The sequence below is a fragment of the Podarcis vaucheri genome, assembly GCF_965113315.1.
Source record: "Podarcis vaucheri genome assembly, chromosome: 8".
NCBI lineage: Eukaryota > Metazoa > Chordata > Lepidosauria > Squamata > Lacertidae > Podarcis > Podarcis vaucheri.
In genome coordinates this window covers 29,721,622-29,739,005 of record NC_138766.1, presented here as the reverse complement: position 1 = coordinate 29,739,005, position 17,384 = coordinate 29,721,622, and the positions used below count along the sequence as shown (strand labels likewise).

At 43.9% G+C, this 17,384-nt stretch overlaps 1 protein-coding gene across 11 annotated transcripts in view; it reads left to right on the top strand.

The window, feature by feature from the left end:
* Positions 1 to 17,384, top strand: part of RREB1 (ras responsive element binding protein 1) — a 125,796-nt gene that overhangs the window by 81,739 nt on the left and 26,673 nt on the right. For all 11 annotated transcript variants that reach the window (XM_082234168.1, XM_082234171.1, XM_082234172.1 and 8 more), the window contains 2 exons: positions 9,586 to 9,733; positions 11,304 to 11,443. In XM_082234168.1, coding sequence (XP_082090294.1) covers positions 9,586 to 9,733; positions 11,304 to 11,443 — 288 coding nt within the window. The remainder of the gene's footprint in view (positions 1 to 9,585; positions 9,734 to 11,303; positions 11,444 to 17,384) is intronic.

The window sequence follows — 17,384 nt, the reverse complement described above, 5'->3', positions numbered from 1 at the left end:
TGGGACTGAGATGTCTTCCCACCAACTCGAGTAGTACTTTTCTTTATGAAGGAAGCGCACAGAATTTGACATAATCAAATGCGTTCTAGCAAGCTCTCAGATATGTCTACTCACCATATAGCCTCCTGGCATCTTGGTTTCTTAAGAACGTCCTGTCAGATGCCTTCAGGAAACCTTCGGCAAGGTGCTAAGATAGCAGTGTGTCCCTGCTTAACATTCAGAGGTGTGCTTCTCTTGCACTTGGAGGTTCTCTTTAGCTGTCCTTGGCTAATGACTTTTGCTTTTCTGACTCCATGAATTTGTCTAGTCCAGCCTCCTTCATCCAGGTGCTTCCAGGAATACAATTCCTACCATCGTTGACCATGGACCATGCTGGCTAGGGCTAAGGGGAGCTACAGTTCAACAACAAGAGAGCCTGGCAAGGGAAAGCTGGTTTAATCTTTCCTAAAGCCATGTAGATAGTGGATGTTGCTGTGCTGTATAGTTGTTCAAGGAGCAAACCACGATGTTGGTATTCCATCGCTCTCCTTAATACTTTTCCATACACTGACCCTGCAAAATACTGTCAGGTTGACCATGCATCTTCATAGCTCTTTCCTATCTTTCAGTTTAATGTTATGGAGAAGACCAATATAAGAGAGAGCCAGCAATGATGTGTTTGCAGAACCACTTCGGCGAGCTGTGCTCCTCGGGAGACAATGAGCATAGAATTTATGTTGACACCACTTGCCATATCTTTCTGCTCTGCAGGGCTGCCCATTCAGATTTGCTGAGATGTGTGCCTTAGGTAGGATCTTGGTAAAATGGTCACTGCCTTTCTCCAATGCACCTAGCTACTTTGTCCTAGCTCTTTGCACAAACCAAGCACTTTTTATCCCAACATCCTATGCTGCTGCTTCCTTGATCACATGGGCAGAATCCTGCAGCTTCAGTTATCTGACACGTGCTCACTCCTGATCAGAGAAACAAGAAGAACGTAGCTCATCTCCCATGCAGCTTTCCCAAGACACATGTTGCCAACTCCCTAGAGACTATATATAAGAAAGAGAAGAGGCCCAGAGAGGAGGAGATGTCTTAACTGCTTCCCTAAATGCCTTACCTTGTGCAATCCTTGTGCTATTCTTTTTTAAAAAAAACAACAACAGATTTGCTGAGGCTTAGTGTGAAAGTTCCAAATAAGCTATTGAAATCCCCCCCCCAATTCCTTGCCCATTTAAAACTTGAGACGCCTGTGGAATTCTGGTCAGGTCCAGAGGGCAGCGCTGGAGGTGCTCACATGCTCCATTGATAAAAGTAAATACAAACTTAATACGTGCAGGTTTGCAGTTTCCTTCTTGAGTCAAAAACCGGTGCCAGAAGACATCCCATTCCCTTGAGAAAACAGTGAGCTTATCCTGAATCAAGCAAAGGTGGGGCTCTTTGGGCTGAAATGTTTCAAGTTGCTGCACTTGAGTCATATCTGCAAGGGCATGCCTTGTGCCACGCATGTTAATAACATGCCTAGATTTCTTTTCCAAGAAAAGAAAAACCCATTCCAAATTGCAGTTCCTTCAACCATAACTTCCCCAACTTACTTTCCATGCAGTTGTTCCCTGTTGCCCTATCCTAGTTGCATCTCGCGGCATTGTCCCAAAATACAATGTGTGTTTCAAGCACAACAGCTTGGCTATTAATTCCATCTTCTTGGAGACTTTGCTTGCAAGGTATCAGGCCGCAGGAGAGAAGGCATTGACATCGATTAATGATGCATTAACTTCTATTAACAAGGCAGGTTTGCAAAGTGAGGGCCTTCTGGGGTTGGTAGCTCTCCGCCAGGGTGAAACATGTGTAGCTTGGACAAAACCACATCTATCATTCCATCACCCCCACCTTCATCATGCTCAAGTGGTTAAGGTAGATCCCCCTTTTCCTCCAGCGTTGTAGTCTTTTTGCTTTTTAAAAATCTAATTCTCTAAAATAAGAGTATTAAAAAGATGAGCTAAGTAGGGGGGTGGGATGGGATTCCCCATACTCCTGTAGTCCAATGGTACCAATTACCTTGGGTCTACAGTGGTACCTTGCAAGACGAATGCCTCGCAAGACAAAAAACTCACTAGGTGAAAGGGTTTTTTGTTTTTTGAGCTGCTTCGCAAGACGATTTTCCCTATGGGCTTGCTTCGCAAGACGAAAACGTCTTGCAAGTTTGTTTCCTTTTTCTTAACACCGTTAATACAGTTGTGACTTGACTTCGAGGAGCAACTCATAGATTGCATAGACGGTGTGGTAGCCTTTTTTGAGGTTTTTAAAGACTTTGGTGATTTTTGAAGCTTTTCCAAAACTTTCCCGACACCGTGCTTCGCAAGACGAAAAAAATTGCAAGACGACAAAACTCGCGGAACGAATTAATTTCGTCTTGCGAGGCACTACTGTATTCCTCACGAGGTCTTTAGCGAGAGGCTCCGTTGGAGATGCTCTAGCTCTAGATTGCCTGCATCATTCAAGGGCTTGGGTTAGGTGGCTTTCAATTCTGATGCTTCTCTGAACCTGCAAACTCAAACGATCACATTTAAGAGGCAGGGGTCTTTCTTTTCTTTTCTTTTTACACAAAAAGATAGACAGACAAAGTTCCAGTCTTTTGTACATGGTACATCTTCTGAACTTTTCCTTCCTATGCCTAATCCTCATAAAAGGCAAACTGGTTTAGACACGATCTCGCTGATAGCATCTTCCTGAAGTGCCTGTTTGTTTTCTCACCTGGATGGTCTAGTTTCTGTTGTCAGCCTTAAAGATAAAGCAGCAAAGGGCACACCGAAGTTTTCCTGCCCAAACCTCTTCGTAATGAAACGGGAGTGTGATTTCAGTGGGGCTTGTGCCGGAGAACATGGATTCCTCCCGTGAGCTTCTCTCGAATTGCTCATAGCTTCTGCCCGTTTGTTGTCACCCTTGGGTCTAAATTTTCCCTTTGTGCCAATTCTGCAGGACAGAGCTTGAACAGAATGTCCTTTAACAAGCTGCCCTACTTATTTTGGACTGGACTCTTTCATCACACTGCACCTTGCGTTTTAACTTCCCTTTAAGTACCTGTTTACCAACACAGCTTATTAAATAAATGGCCGGCGTCCTAGCTGCATGGTGTTCTCTACAGATGACGGCTGACTCCAGCTCCTATCAGCCTCAGCCAGCATGACCTGTGGTTAGAATTTGGGAGCTGTAGTTCTATATCTGGAGGGTCACAGGTTCCCCACCACTGCCTTAGCCATTAGGCTGGCGTAGCAGCAGTCATTGGCTCTTCTGTGCAGAAGTGCTGAGCCATGAATTCGGGAGGGGGGGAGTAATAGTGCAGAAGAAATTACCCCCAGCATTGCATATTGATGGCTTTGGAAGCAGCCCTCATCCCTAGAGCCTGGCACAAGTCTGTTCCAGCATACAGTGGTATCTTGGGTTACATACGCTTCAGGTTACAGACTCTGCTAACCCAGAAATATTACCTCAGGTTAAGAACTTTGCTTCAGGATGAGAACAGAAATCGTGCAGCGGCGGCACAGTGGCAGCAGGAGGCCCCATTAGTTAAAGTGGTGCTTCAGGTTAAGAACAGATCTCCAGAACGAATTAAATTCTTAACCCAAGGTACCACTGTATTAGAGTTGCAAGAGAAGGGGGCGATTGACTGCAGGTTCTGTCACATGATGTGGAGCAGGGTTTTGTGGCTCATCCACACTTGCTCACTAGAATGTGGCCTGTGGACTGACCTTTGCATGTTGAGAAATCAGGCTTATAGATTTCCTCAGATTGCATGGTGTAAGACTGCATAGCTCAGTAGCAGGGGACATGTTTGCATCCTGCAGTTCCCAGCTCCAATCCCAGGCTCAGCTCCTGTTCAGAAGAACCAAGTGGTGGCAAGGTGATGGGAAAGACTGCTGGCTGAGACCCCGGAGAGCTGCTGCCAGTCAGAATGCAAAATGCCAAACTAGATAGGCAATTAGTTCAACCTGAGATAAGATAACTTCTGCCAGTATTCTTCTGGGTTATATTAGATTTTGAAAGGGGGGGGGGGACGACGACAACAACCTGTGCTCACTTTTAAAACTCTTCACACTGGTGAGATGGGTACTATAATGTGATTTATTTCCTTGTGTGGATTGATCTTTGGTCACCTCTGCTTGCACCATAACAACTTAATCTGTAGAAGCTTTGTTTTCCAAACCATTCTATTCATACCTGTATTTTTGAATATCTGCATATGTTATGCTTTGAGTCTCCTAAAGTAATTTCAGAGGCAGCAGAAATAAATACGGTTTTGGTGTCCAAATTAGTGCATTTAAACCAAACAGAGCACATGAGCTGCCACAAAGCAAGTTTGTGCTGCTCTCAGGCACTTCGCATGAGAATCCTAAGAATGTCAGTTTACAACGATCAAGGTTGTGGAGATAAGCCTGGAGGCCTGGTAGTGATTCTTGATGAAAACTCAGCACACTAGTAAAAAAATGCCCACTCCCAAGACAGGACCAGTGTCAATCTGTTCCAAATTCCAAGATCCTTTTGTTGCCCGTAGTCTTGCAAAAAAAGGTCACTTTTTAAAAGTTCACTTTTGCTTGTGGCTCCTCCTCTTCTTCCATCACATTTGCAATGAACAATATATTCTTATCTATAAATTGTTAATCGGCCATTCCTTCATATCCATGACATGCACACAATTGCTCTCCATTTTTGTTAATTATGTGCAACGGAAATATGCAATGTGACTGTACCTCTAAACTTTGTTGTGTGGCATGTACATTTTTAAGAAGTTCTATATTGGGGGGGGGCATGTTTTGCTGCTTTCTGTGTAAAGTTAGCTGTTTTCAAACTTGGAGCTGCTTTGTCAGAAGGATAGCGCCAAAAAGCAAAGGAAGCAAAAGAGAGAGGCAGCGTCTCAAAATCATGCTGGCAAATTGATCTGTAATAATAGTCCTAATATTTTTTTTAAAAAAGTTAAATGCCCAACAAGCATAGCTGTCAACTTTTCCCTTTTCTTATGAGGAATCCTATTCGGAATAAGGGAATTTCCCTTTAAAAAAGGGAAACATTGACAGCTATGCCAACAAGTTGCAGTTTATGGCTTGCTTTCTTGGAGGCAGAAGAAAAGTGTTCTGTCAAGGCAACACGTCTGCGAAAAGCATTTGTCAGTAGCGTTTTGAGGTTTTGCGTCCCTTTCCTGTTGCTTGGTGCCTCCTCCATGTCTCCTTTCCCCCCAAGCACATTGCTCAAATAGCAAGGCTTGTTAATTTTCTTTCTGTGACTTACACGTCACCCCTTAATCTTTTCAAACCCAAGTTCATGCACTGGGTGTGGAGGTGTGTGAGAGAGTCCCCATCCATGAGTCTTCAGATGTTTTGGGAATTCTGCTCTCCGGCTTTGATCTTGCCCTGAGCCTAGGCGTGGGTTCTCCTAACAGAATTACTGTATAGTAGTTTGTATTATGTGCAGAATGTATCCCTAGAACCTAAGGTCGTGGAACAGATTGGATGCAGTCTAAGGACATGTTCACAGGATTATTTGTTCGGGTGCAATGCAGGCAATTCATCTCACCAGCACAGACTACCTGCACTGTTGCATTATTCCCCTCGAATACAGAAGACCTGGTAGAGTCTGCATATCCTCACTTATTGCCACTAAGGGGAAAATCCTAGGAAGAAGTCACAATTTATTCCTAGGGTGCTTATAGTTGTGACCTACACAGCACCACAAGGAACACAGGTGGCGCTGTGGGTTAAACCACAGAGCCTAGGACTTGCCGATCAGAAGGTCGGCGGTTCGAATCCCCGTGGCGGGGTGAGCTCCCGTTGCTCGGTCCCTGCTCCTGCCCACCTAGCAGTTCGAAAGCACAAAGTGCAAGTAGATAAATAGGTACCGCTCCAGCGGGAAGGTAAACGGCGTTTCCGTGCGCTGCTCTGGTTTGCCAGAAGCGGCTTAGTCATGCTAGCCACATGACCCGGAAGCTGCACACCGGCTCCCTCGGCCAATAAAGCGAGATGAGCGCCACAACCCCAGAGTCGGTCACGACTGGACCTAATGGTCAGGGGTCCCTTTACCTTTACTTACACAGCACCAAGAAAGGACTAAAAGCAATGGGGCAACTTCTTGAACAGTGGCATGTATAATGGAAAAATAATAATTCTGTGTTCTTTTGGGAGTGTTTGCAGGTGTGTCCTGAATTGCTTTGCATCAGATAATTTAAACATGGGATTTCAGAGCGACCGTTAGAAAAGCCCTGCTGGGTCAGGCCCAAACACCCACGTAGTCAAACATTTCATTTTCACAGTGGCCAACTGGATGCCCATGGGGATCCTGCAACAACAATTTTCTCTGCACTTGTGATTCCCAGCAACTTGCATTCAGAGGCATGTTGACAGCGAAGACACACAACTCCATGGCAGAGTGATGGAAATGTTTTCAGTTTAGTTCTCAGCAGTGTAGCTGCTGATCTTTCTCTCTCTGCAAGAGAAGTACAGCTTAATGCTGAGCTTCCTAAGTTATTCTTTGAGAACAGTTAACAAACATGCTTTGAATGGAATGGAGCAATAGCCAATCCTAGCCCATTTAGTATTGAGTATAAGAAAGAGAAAGCGAGATGTTTGCAAGCACACATACCTTAATTTTTTAAGTGTGCACTTAAGTGTTAGCATAGCCGCCATTTCTGTAAGTGGTGAGTTCTGTCCCCCTCTGCTGACTTTCTTTCCCTTTCCCATGTGGTTTATCATCGAGTCTTTACGTTACAATTGTCCAGGAACATAGAATGCTCCCAATGTCATTTTATTCTGCCTTGCTTGTTGTTATGAGCATTGACAGCCAACTTCTTATGTTCAGATTATGCTCTTGATCATTCGAGTCTGTAGGCAAGTTGCGTGCAAAATGAGAACATGGGAGGTGATGTGACAGGCAGTTCGCCGTCAAACTCCCATGCTGAATTTCATTTTCTTTGTCTTTACTCCCCTTTTAAACAACACACACACACACACACACACACAAAAAAAAAAACAGAATAAAATTGGTGACAGTTTCTTGGTCTTGTTTAAAAGAGAGCTGACAAGAAAGGTACATTCTGATATTTGCTCATTCTTGCATGCCAAAGCAGAACCAGTTGGGCAAGTTGGAGTGGGTGGGAGTTGAATCTAGCTGCTTGTTAAGGTGGAACCAGAGCAGCAGTTACCCAGAAGCGCATTTGAGAGAAACATAATCAAGTGATTTGTTTTCCTCATTCTCTTTGTAATTTCGTGTACTTCCTTGTGAAACTTAACTTAGCCCTATAGAGCGATTATTCAAAATGGAGCACATTGATGCTCATTCAAGCATTTATCTTGTGCACTTAGTAAAGCCTTCTGCCTGCGGTTTTATTTCATATGTACTAATTGTGAATTGATTCTCCAAATCTGGATCTTTACGTAGTAAAAATGACAACAAACAAAGGTGCAAGGTTAACTGGTTATCAGGCCCAAAGCCAGCAGGGGAACCAGACTCTGAGCTTTCCTTTCTTTAAAAGGAAGGCAAGTCTCTAACCCTCCTACAAAAAAAGTTAGGAAGCAAAATGTTAAGTATCCAAATGTTAAGTAACTTCATTAAGATGAGCTAACTTGACTGCTCCCACCACTCAGTCTTTTTAGACAATGAGTGACATCAGAGCTGTGATTGAATGTGAGTTGTTTGGACAAATGGGGTCTGTCCTGAAGATCAGTTGTTTTCCTTCCTCCTTCTCTTTAGTTAAAAGTCCAATTAAAAGATGGAGCTTTCTGGAACTGTGTCTTCTTCTTCTGATGTTTGTGGACTCTTTAGTGCAACTGGATATCTATATTAATGTTTTCCCATTGTGTGATCATTCGTCCTCCTCTCACCCCGGGGGACCTTGGAGGGAGATGATTGTGCTGATGTCCTTTTAGATTTAGGGTGTGGTTAAAATGCCCTAAAGAGGCTGAAAAATTCCTCCTTGCTACAAGGAAGAATCATGAGAATGACTGCTATCTTTCTTTTTTTTATATCATGCCTGTGAGACAAATGGAGTGAAACTGGCTTAGGAGAAACTCACTAGCTGTAGCATATATATGTTATGAGATGATATATAAGGTATGATATACATCATATGCAGGAAAAATATAGGCATTTGTACTTGACTGGAATTTCATCAGAAACCTGAAGAGCTTCCTCGTAGGAAATAAATAGAAACCATGATGCTGCCATGTTTCTTAACCCCCCCCCCCAAACTCACACATTAAGAGTCCTTGCTTTTCTGTACTTGCTTAATACAAATTTCCCATTCTCCATAGTATTGCACTTCTCATTATTTGGAGAATGCGTGTGTTTTGATCTCTGTGTCATTAATTCTCTGCTTCAAAAGCTGTAATGAATTGCCCTGTGGCTGATCATCTGGTGGGGTCTGGAGACTATTTTATCTGGCAACTGATGGTGATAAAAGTAGTGTGTAATCATATATATCTACTCAAAAGTTCCCTGTTAATGGAGCATAGGATTGTATCCTAGTTGTGTTTTTAATTCTGTATTCTTAAAACTTCATATTGAATTTTGCAATACAGGGAAAACTGATTATTTTCACTCAGGTTTACGTCTGCAAATAGGAAATAACTACAATGATATTTTTTAAAAGATGCACTAGTAAGATATGTGTAGGGTGCCTTTTAGGGATTAAACTTCATGGCCATGTCATCATTGTATATCATTTTTGAGATGAGCTAAAATGTGTGGCTGAGAGGTTTTTTTTGCATGCACTCTGTCAAATATCTGTTGAAGGCAAGTCTGGGAAAAGTGAAAGGCATCTAATCTTGCTAATTAAGATTACACTGTAAAAGCACTGCAAAGGGCCAGCGTGGAAAGAACTGTTCTCATTGTATTTTGTGCCGCAAAATCTCTGGTATTGCTAACTCCATTAATCTCTGCCCTACCCTTATTTGAGAGGGGGGGGGGAACCTGTTGAACTTGTAAAAAGAATAAACCAATTTACTGTACTGAATAGCAGGATCATTCTAGAATATACAATTTCACCAGTTATTACACACAAAATTCCAATTTATCCTTCAGGTTATGATACTGGTCTGGGGCAGCCCATCCCATTTTGCCGCCCCCACTGAAGCCTTGCTTACTGGGGTTGCGTGGCAACAGCTTCTGATGAAATCTCGTTGAACTCTTGCGAGATCTTGCCAGAATCCACTACTGCTTCTCCAGTGGTGGGTGGGGCATCAGCAGGGGTCCCGCCCCATGAGATTCCACTGCCCAGGGGGACTTCCTAAGTCTACTTCCTGGTCTGACCATGATACTGGTAATATCATAATATAACATGGAAATTGAGGTGTCTTCTCTTGTTGCTGTAGATCATCAACGAGGGATGTTTCATTGTTGACAATTAAGCTTTAATATAAACAATCGGCTTACCTCCGACATAACCAGATACAATTTATGGCGCAATATATGTGTTGAAGGCACATTGTAGATAAGTCACATGAATTAATATAATTTAATTATCGTCATCATCGTCTTCCTTTTGGTTCAGAACCCATAGGGGAACAGCTGGCTCATTTTTTATATATATTCTCTTCTCTTCCCTTTCCCACCTGATTTTAGACATATGAAAATCCACGAGAAGGATCCAAATGGCACTACTACAAGTACAGCGCCTGCCTCCCCACTGAAACGCAGGCGGTTGTCCACAAAACGAAAACACAGCCTAGAAACCGAGGCAGACAAAGAGGAGCGAATTCCAGCCAAAAAGGTTTTTCTAGAATGTTTTCTGCAAAATTTCACCATACGTTGAAAGCGCACCCAACACACATTTGCAGCACGTGACTTCACCCAAGGAATCCTGAGAGATGTAATTTTCTCCTCACATAGCTATAGTTCTCAGGATTCTTTGGGGGATGTCATGTGCTTTAAATTTTTATGGGATGTGCTTTAAAAGTAGGGGGTGGCTCTGCCCAAAGTTACATTCTCCTCCCTCATCCTTTCCCTTTATATCTTTCCATTTATTCCAGGGATGGGGGATCCTGCAGCCCTCCTAGATGTTTTTGGACTCCAATTCCCATCAGCCCCAGCCAGTGTGGCCAGTAGTCAAGGATGATGGGAGTTGTATTCGGACAAAAATATGGGGGACTGCAGGTCCCCCATCCTTGATTTATGCGTGGGGTGGGTTTTTTTTTTTGAAGAAGATGATCAGCTTAAAATTAGAGATTAGAAATTCTCTTCATCCCATGGCAATGGAAGAGAGGAGGCAATGGAAGAGAGGAGGTGGGGACATTATAACAGGCTTGTGGTTGCCAAAAAGTTTAAAAAATGTAGGGTTGTATGTGTGTGTGTTGTACACATTCATTTTTATGAAGTGACATGCGCTATGATGTCACCCATAAGGAAGTAGGATGCTTTTGATGGTGGTTTGAAAGTCATGCACACCCTACATCACTATATGCATCAGACCTGCACACTCAGTCCTTCATCAGGGTCTTTCTTTGCTGAGCAAGGAAGGTCTGGTGAGGGCTTTCATTTGCGTTTGCCTGAATGGGAGTTGACCCCTCCATGCAGCTGGGGGCGTTGCTTTGTCGGGGACTACAACCGAGTGGAGAGTTTGATTCGTGTTCAAGCAAATGCAAGTCAGAGCCAGCCCCCCCTCCATTAACCTCCCCTATGGACCTCCCTTGCTCAGTGCAGGATGATCAGGGCCAACGCACCCAAGATTGGATGTTTCCCAAGGTTTTGCGGGCGGGACTTGGTTGCGTGCCTGTGTCCTGTCGTGGCTTTTAACCAGGGCACATTCAGGCAAGTTTATGAGCACAGCCTTCTGCGCTGCTTCAGCCTGGTGCCGTTTTAATGCAGTACAACGTTGGGCAAGTGTGAATGAACCTGACAGATGGCTGCTACTGTGCAGACAGACACAAAGGAAGTCCAAAGGTCCAAATGATCATCTCCATATCTGCAGTGGCTGACCTGAAAAGAGGATGTCACGAAAACAGCTTGAGCGAGGCAAACCTCATTGAATACAGCCTGTTTATGTCTGCTGTTCTTATAAGACTCTGTTGATTAAAAATATTATTGTTTTTCTCAGAATCCCTCAAATTTCATGGCTGGCAATGACCCCCTTCTCGGAAAGCTGTTTTCTTTGATGTAGAAACATAACAAGGCACCCTCCTCCCCTTATGTGTTCATATTCTGTGTGGTGGGGAGTATTTAGTCTTGGGCAAAACAATGGGAAGGTTCAAAGCAACCCAAAGAGGCTGGAATCACACTCCATGTGAATTTGTGCGCTCAGTCAGGTTTTTGTGTGAGAGAATTCTCCCTTCTCTACCAAACAGGCCGTGGAGGAACTGCAAAGTGGTGAAGCTGAGAAGAAGGCCGAGGATGAAGTTTATCGTTGTCCAGTGTGTTTCAAGGAATTTTCGTGCAAGTATGGGCTGGAAAGCCACATGGAGGCACATCCAGACACCTCACTGAGGTAACAAAAGAGCACTGGAGATGTGGCTTGTTGTGGAAGATGGTTGTTTGATGCAAATGTATGTTCCAACACATTTTAAGCCCTCCTGAATTCAGTGGGACTGAGTAAATGAGGTTATTTGAATCATTTGAATCTGACTTGAGGTTACGTTTTTGTTAAAATTATTTAACTGTTCTTCCAGTTTTTGTAAGTTTTTGACCAAGTGGCAAAAGCTTTGGGGGTTGGCATGGTGCTGATAGGATTTTTGTGTTGGCAAGTCGTGATGAACCATTGTAGGGGAAAGGCTATGGTTTCGTAGTTGAGCCATCTGCGTTGAATGCCAAAGGTCCCAAGTTCAGTTCCCGGCAGGGCTGGAGGACACCCTCATCATGTAACCACGGAGAGCTGCTGCTGCTGCTCGTAGTCTGGGTAGACAGTACTGAGCTTAGACCGACGAAGTGGCCTGATTTCAGTACAAGACAACTTCCCATGTTCTATGTAATCTGCTTCTTGCAGATGAGATACCAGAGTCCAGATGAACTCCGTGTGTTAAAAGCACATGTGAAGAGACTGCATAGCTAAGCTCCCCCATCAGTGTGCCTGATGGTTGCACATTTGGCAGCAGTGGGAAGAGGCCCTGCATGCATTTTAATGTATGAGCATATAATGCCTCCATGTGGTGGGTGTTGAAGGGGAATCCTTGGCAAACTGAACAAGGTTCACCTTTCTCATGGAGAAGCTCAGCATGAATTGATGGATGTAGTTGAGTTCCTAGGATACTCCTTTTATCAGGGAGCTATTCATGTTGAACATGTTAAAATCCAGGATTTGGGGGCTAGAGCAAGTGCGCAGGACTTTTACTAGGAAAGGTAGCACATGTTGGGTTTTGCTTAAAACAAAAATCCAGTTTAATTTTATTAGTTTATTAACTGGGTGAGTGTTTCTTGGCCCCCTAGCATTTGTGCTGTGAGGTTCTTTCCCCAGTGCTGCTTAATATCTATGTGAAGCCATTGGGAACGGTCATTAGACATTTTGGAGTGAGGTGTCACCTGTATGCCAATGACACGCAGCTCTATTTCTCTGTAACATCAGAAGAGGCTGTGAAAGCTTTGGACCTGTGTCTTGATTCAATGTTAGTGGATTGGATGAGGGCCAATAAACTGTGTTTGAATCCTGGGAAGACGTAGGCTCTTTGGTTGGGTGGCTCCCTTGTTCAGGAAACTGGCAAGTTACCTGTTCTGGCAGTGAAGGAGCAAGTGCATAGCTTGGGGTTTTTCCTGGGTGCGTCCTTGTGACTAGAGGCTCTCGTGTCATCTGTGGCCAGGAGTGCCTTTTACCAGTTGGTTTGCCAACTGCGGCCATTCCTCAACAGGGATAGCTTGACTGCTGTAGTCCACACATTGGTAACCTCGAGGCTACATTACTGTAGTGCTCTCTTTGTGGGGCTGCCCTTGGGTCTGGTTTGGAAGCTCCATCTGTTGCAGGACGCTGTGGCCAGATTGCTGATGAGAGGTTCTTCTCGAGAAAGTGTAACACCATGGTTAAAACAACTGCACTGGTTGCCCATCTACTGCCAAGCCAGCTTCAAGGTTCAAGGTTCTTGGTTCAAGGTTCTTGCATTGACTTGCAACTCCCTGAACAACTTCGGTTCAGGCTATCTCAGGGACCACCTGAACCATTCCATCCCAGCTTGATCACTGAGATCATCTTCAGGAACTTGTTCCCCAAGTTGGCGAGGCTCATTTGATGACAATGACAAACCGAGCCTTTCATGTCATTGGCCCGGTCCAGTGGAACACCCTGCCACTAGAGATTATGGGGGTGCCTTCTGTGTCAACTATTAGACTTTTTTATTCTGCCAGGTCTCTGCAGGCCATTAAGGGTGCATCCACCACAATGGTCTACTGAAGCTTTTAATTCTTTTCCTTTTAACTTTTTTTCAACTTGTTATAAATTTAATACATGGTTTTATATTGTTGTGAACTGCTGTGATATATTTTAAAGATAAAGCGGTATATAAACAAACAAGATTTTTTACACTGCCTAGTAACTAATGTTCTCAGTAAACAGTACAATTTAAGAACCTTTTTTAAAAAACAAAACAAACAAGAAAAAGCTTCATCACCATAGAATGCTCCTTGCTTCTCATTAACTTTTTTTTTCTGTGTAAGATTTGGGTGACCTGGCTTGGATTGGCACAATGAGTGGGCATGAACTAGTGACAGGCCTGCCCCCCCCCCCCCCCGGTTCTGGTATTCCCAAATGAGCAACATTCATCCCAGGGCAAAATAAAAACAAGAACAAAAAATGCCTGTTATTACCTTGGATTTTGGTATCGCCTTGGTGAGTGAGCCTTATTATCTTCTGAAATACAAAAGTCTGGAGGACTAAGCCCCTCCTTTGTTTACCCACCGAAGGAAAAACACATCCTTAATCCATTGATTAGGTAAGAGAGACTCTTCCCCGCCTCCCCACCCCCTTTTAGGGCAGTCTCTTTTGATGATGTAAAGCCTTTACATTATGCATCTTTGCCAGATAATTATGGTAAGGACAAGTCTCCTGAGGGAGTGGGAATAATGGGACCTTTTGTTATGTTAGACAACTGGCTGGAGCAGCGAGGCCTCTTGCCATGGAATTAACTCTTCCCATTGAGCCTCTCCTCCTAGTGAACTGTCCTGAAGTTACACCCTAATTAGCTGCATTAGCTGGACAGAGCAAGGCCATCTCAGGGATGTCTCCTGTGAGGGACCATTATTATCTCTGGCTGGTGTTGGAGGCACAACACTATCCTTTTCATCCTCGCTCCCCTCCTGCTAGGGCTATTTAAAGGCAACAGTTTTCTCTGCAGCCTGCCCCACCAGAGAGGCTCCAGCTATTTCGGTGCGTTTACATAGGAATGACCGATATAATTAGCAGAGCAGGGAAATGCCACACAGCCAATAGGGCAAACAAGAAGCCGCCTCGGCCTTCTTCTCTTGGAGCCTTTTTCCTTGTGTGCCGCTTTCTATTCCTGCCAAGGCTATAAATCTTCTCTTTAATTGCTCATCGGCTTCAGAGACTCAAAACACTTGTTTTCTGAAAGCTGCAGGGCTGATACACTTTAAAGTTGTGTTGCCTTCTTATCCTGCCTTTTTCTCCAAAGGTTCTCTGCTCTGTATCACTGCCCCACTACTCGATTTACCACAGTTCTCTCGCATGGTTTCAGCTAAGGCTGAGCAGTGTCTGGTTTTCAACATCGTGATATAACCCCAGCTAAACAGCGCTATATACCAATAGATCAAAATGTCTGAAATAAGGATGGAACTATGTACAGTGGTACCTCGGTTTAAGAACAGTCCGGTTTAAGAATGATTTGGTTTAAAAATCTCCACAAAACCAGAAATAGTGTCTTGGTTTGAGAACTTTACCTCGGTGTAAGAACGGAATCCGAATGGCGGAAGGGCCCCGGCGGGAGGCCTCATTAGAGAAAGTGCGCCTCAGTTTAAGAACGGTTTTGGTTTAAGAACGGACTTCCGGAATGGCTTAAGTTCGTAAACCGAGGTACTACTGTAGAGACAAACAGGATAACGTCTTGGCAACTGCTACTACTTAGAGGTCTAAAACCTGTACGTTTTTACTTACCTTTAACACGTTACAACAGAGCAACGGGTGGCAGGAATCACGAGAGAGGCGATGACTGGCTTCGTGATTTCCCCCCACATCATGATTTTTTACATAGCACACATACACAGCGTGATTTGCGATATATTGCCATGTTGGATACAGTGGTACCTCGGATTACATACGCTTCAGGTTACAGACTCTGCTAACCCAGAAATAGTACCTCGGGTTAAGAATTTCAGGATGAGAGCAGAAATTGTGCTCCGGCAGCGGGAGGCCCCATAAGATAAAGTGGTGCTTCAGGTTAAGAACAGTTTCAGGTTAAGAACGGACCTCTGGAATGAATTAAGTACTTAACCCGAGGTACCACTGTATTGGGAAACAGTTACCGCAGTGTGGACTTCACACCGATAATGGGTGATGTATTGATACCTTGCCCAGCCCTAGTTTAGGCTGAGAACCAGGTTTGATCCCTAGCGTCTCTAGTTAGGGCCGGGAAGGACGTCTGCAGAGGTGCTCAGCCAAGGAGGTCTGAACTGCTTGCTTGCAGGGGGCTTGTGCCCTTCACCACACCATCTGTTTTGATCTGCCTCCATCCGCCACCCTTTCTCTGGCCTTTCTCTGATTTCCTACCTCCTGTATGAAATTAGGCTGAGGATTGTCAGTCCCGTCTGAAACACTCGTACCATTAGCGCAAGAATGTCCCCTCTCCTCCTATGTTCCGTCTCCAATTTTGCTCCTAGTGTTGTGGGAACCCCAGAACAGATTTAAGGGGGTGCATGGGAGGAGGCTATTGGAGGGGAAGTTGCGTTTTCCAAGCAGAAATCCTTGTGCTGATGTAATGTGCTGCTTAGCACTATATTGGATACAGGCCTAAATGTTTAGTAATGGTGCTAGTACTTTTTATTTTTTCAGGCAAAAGGGTGGTAATAGCTATAAGTTGTTGGTCCAGCTACACACACACACACGGGCAGGGGAAGCTTTTTAACTTTGGCTTCTTCTTTGGACATCACAGCGGCTCTTGAGTGTTGCCACTGTGCCTTTGCCCTGCTCACCGGCAACTGCGGAGCAGCTGCTTGACGATGCTGTTTCTCCTCCTCAGAGCCCATGTGTGGAGAGACAGAGGAGGGTTTTGTCCCGAAAGGAGAGCAATGTGGCAAGCTGGCTGGTGTTAACAGGGACGTTAACCAGTGCACATTTTGACAAGGGTGAACAATGAAATCCTTTCAACAAGGAATAAGTCTCTTGCTTTAAAGTGCTAACTGGTGTTCCTTCTTTTCAAAGCTGCTATATAACTATGTTAAAGAACAGCATTCCTCTCTATGCTTCCCTCCTGGAAGCGAGTTTGATTCAATTTTGTTTTCCAAACAAAGTAGCATTTTTGTAGATTTAAGAAAATGATTTCTGTTAACGACCGGTGTGTGCTATTTCAGTGTAAATGATTAAGCCTTGCATTGGGTCAGTGCAGCTTGGGTTAATTTTTTGTTTTATTACAGTGGCTAACATCTACATGATTTTTTTTTAAAAGGTAGTATAGGCCTAGGCACTAACATTGGGCACATTACAAAGTTTGGTATTTCTGGATTTCTGTTGGCTTTTACATGAGCGAAGTTAACCATGTGCTTAAACGCCCATTGAAAATAAGCAGAACCTAAACGGGTTGATGTAAAATGGAACAGAGTTTGTCTTTGAAAATACATTCACATATGGATAATCAAAGTGCCTTTGAGCATGTACAGAACGCCTTTCTTTCACTGCTAAGAACCTGCAAGCAAGGAATGCACAGTAACACAAAAAAGGGATATAAATGCAACCCACCCACGTTTTTCTAACATGAGCTCAAAGTGGTATATATGGTTCTCATTGCTCACAGCAGCCCTGTGAGTTAGGCAGGTCACTCAGAGTGTTGTGTGGCCAAGTGGGACTGCCTTGCAAGCATAGCATATTCTGCTGTCATTTGTCGCTCTGCTTAACTCCTTCTGTCTCCTTCAGTCTCTGTGTTACGTAACACAGCCCTTCCTTATTTGACTTGACATTCTGTGTGGGGTATTCTTATTAGACTGCAAGCTTCTCCCTCCCTCTCTCTTTTTGACATCATCACACACAAAGTATTTCCATATGTTTCTAAAGCTTTTTCAGTTTGAGGTGTCCAGCTCCTTGCTTTTAAATAATGCTCACTCGGAAGCCATTAAACAGAAGAAGAAAAGTGTGTGGTTTTTTTAATCTACTTTCTTCAGCACCTATAAATGGTTTGCTCTTATTGTGTACTTTTCCTCATGTAGTAGTAGTAGCAGCAGAAATTAGGCCCAAAAATGTGAAAAGGAGTCTCACTATATTTAAGCAAATATTTGTTTATTTTTCT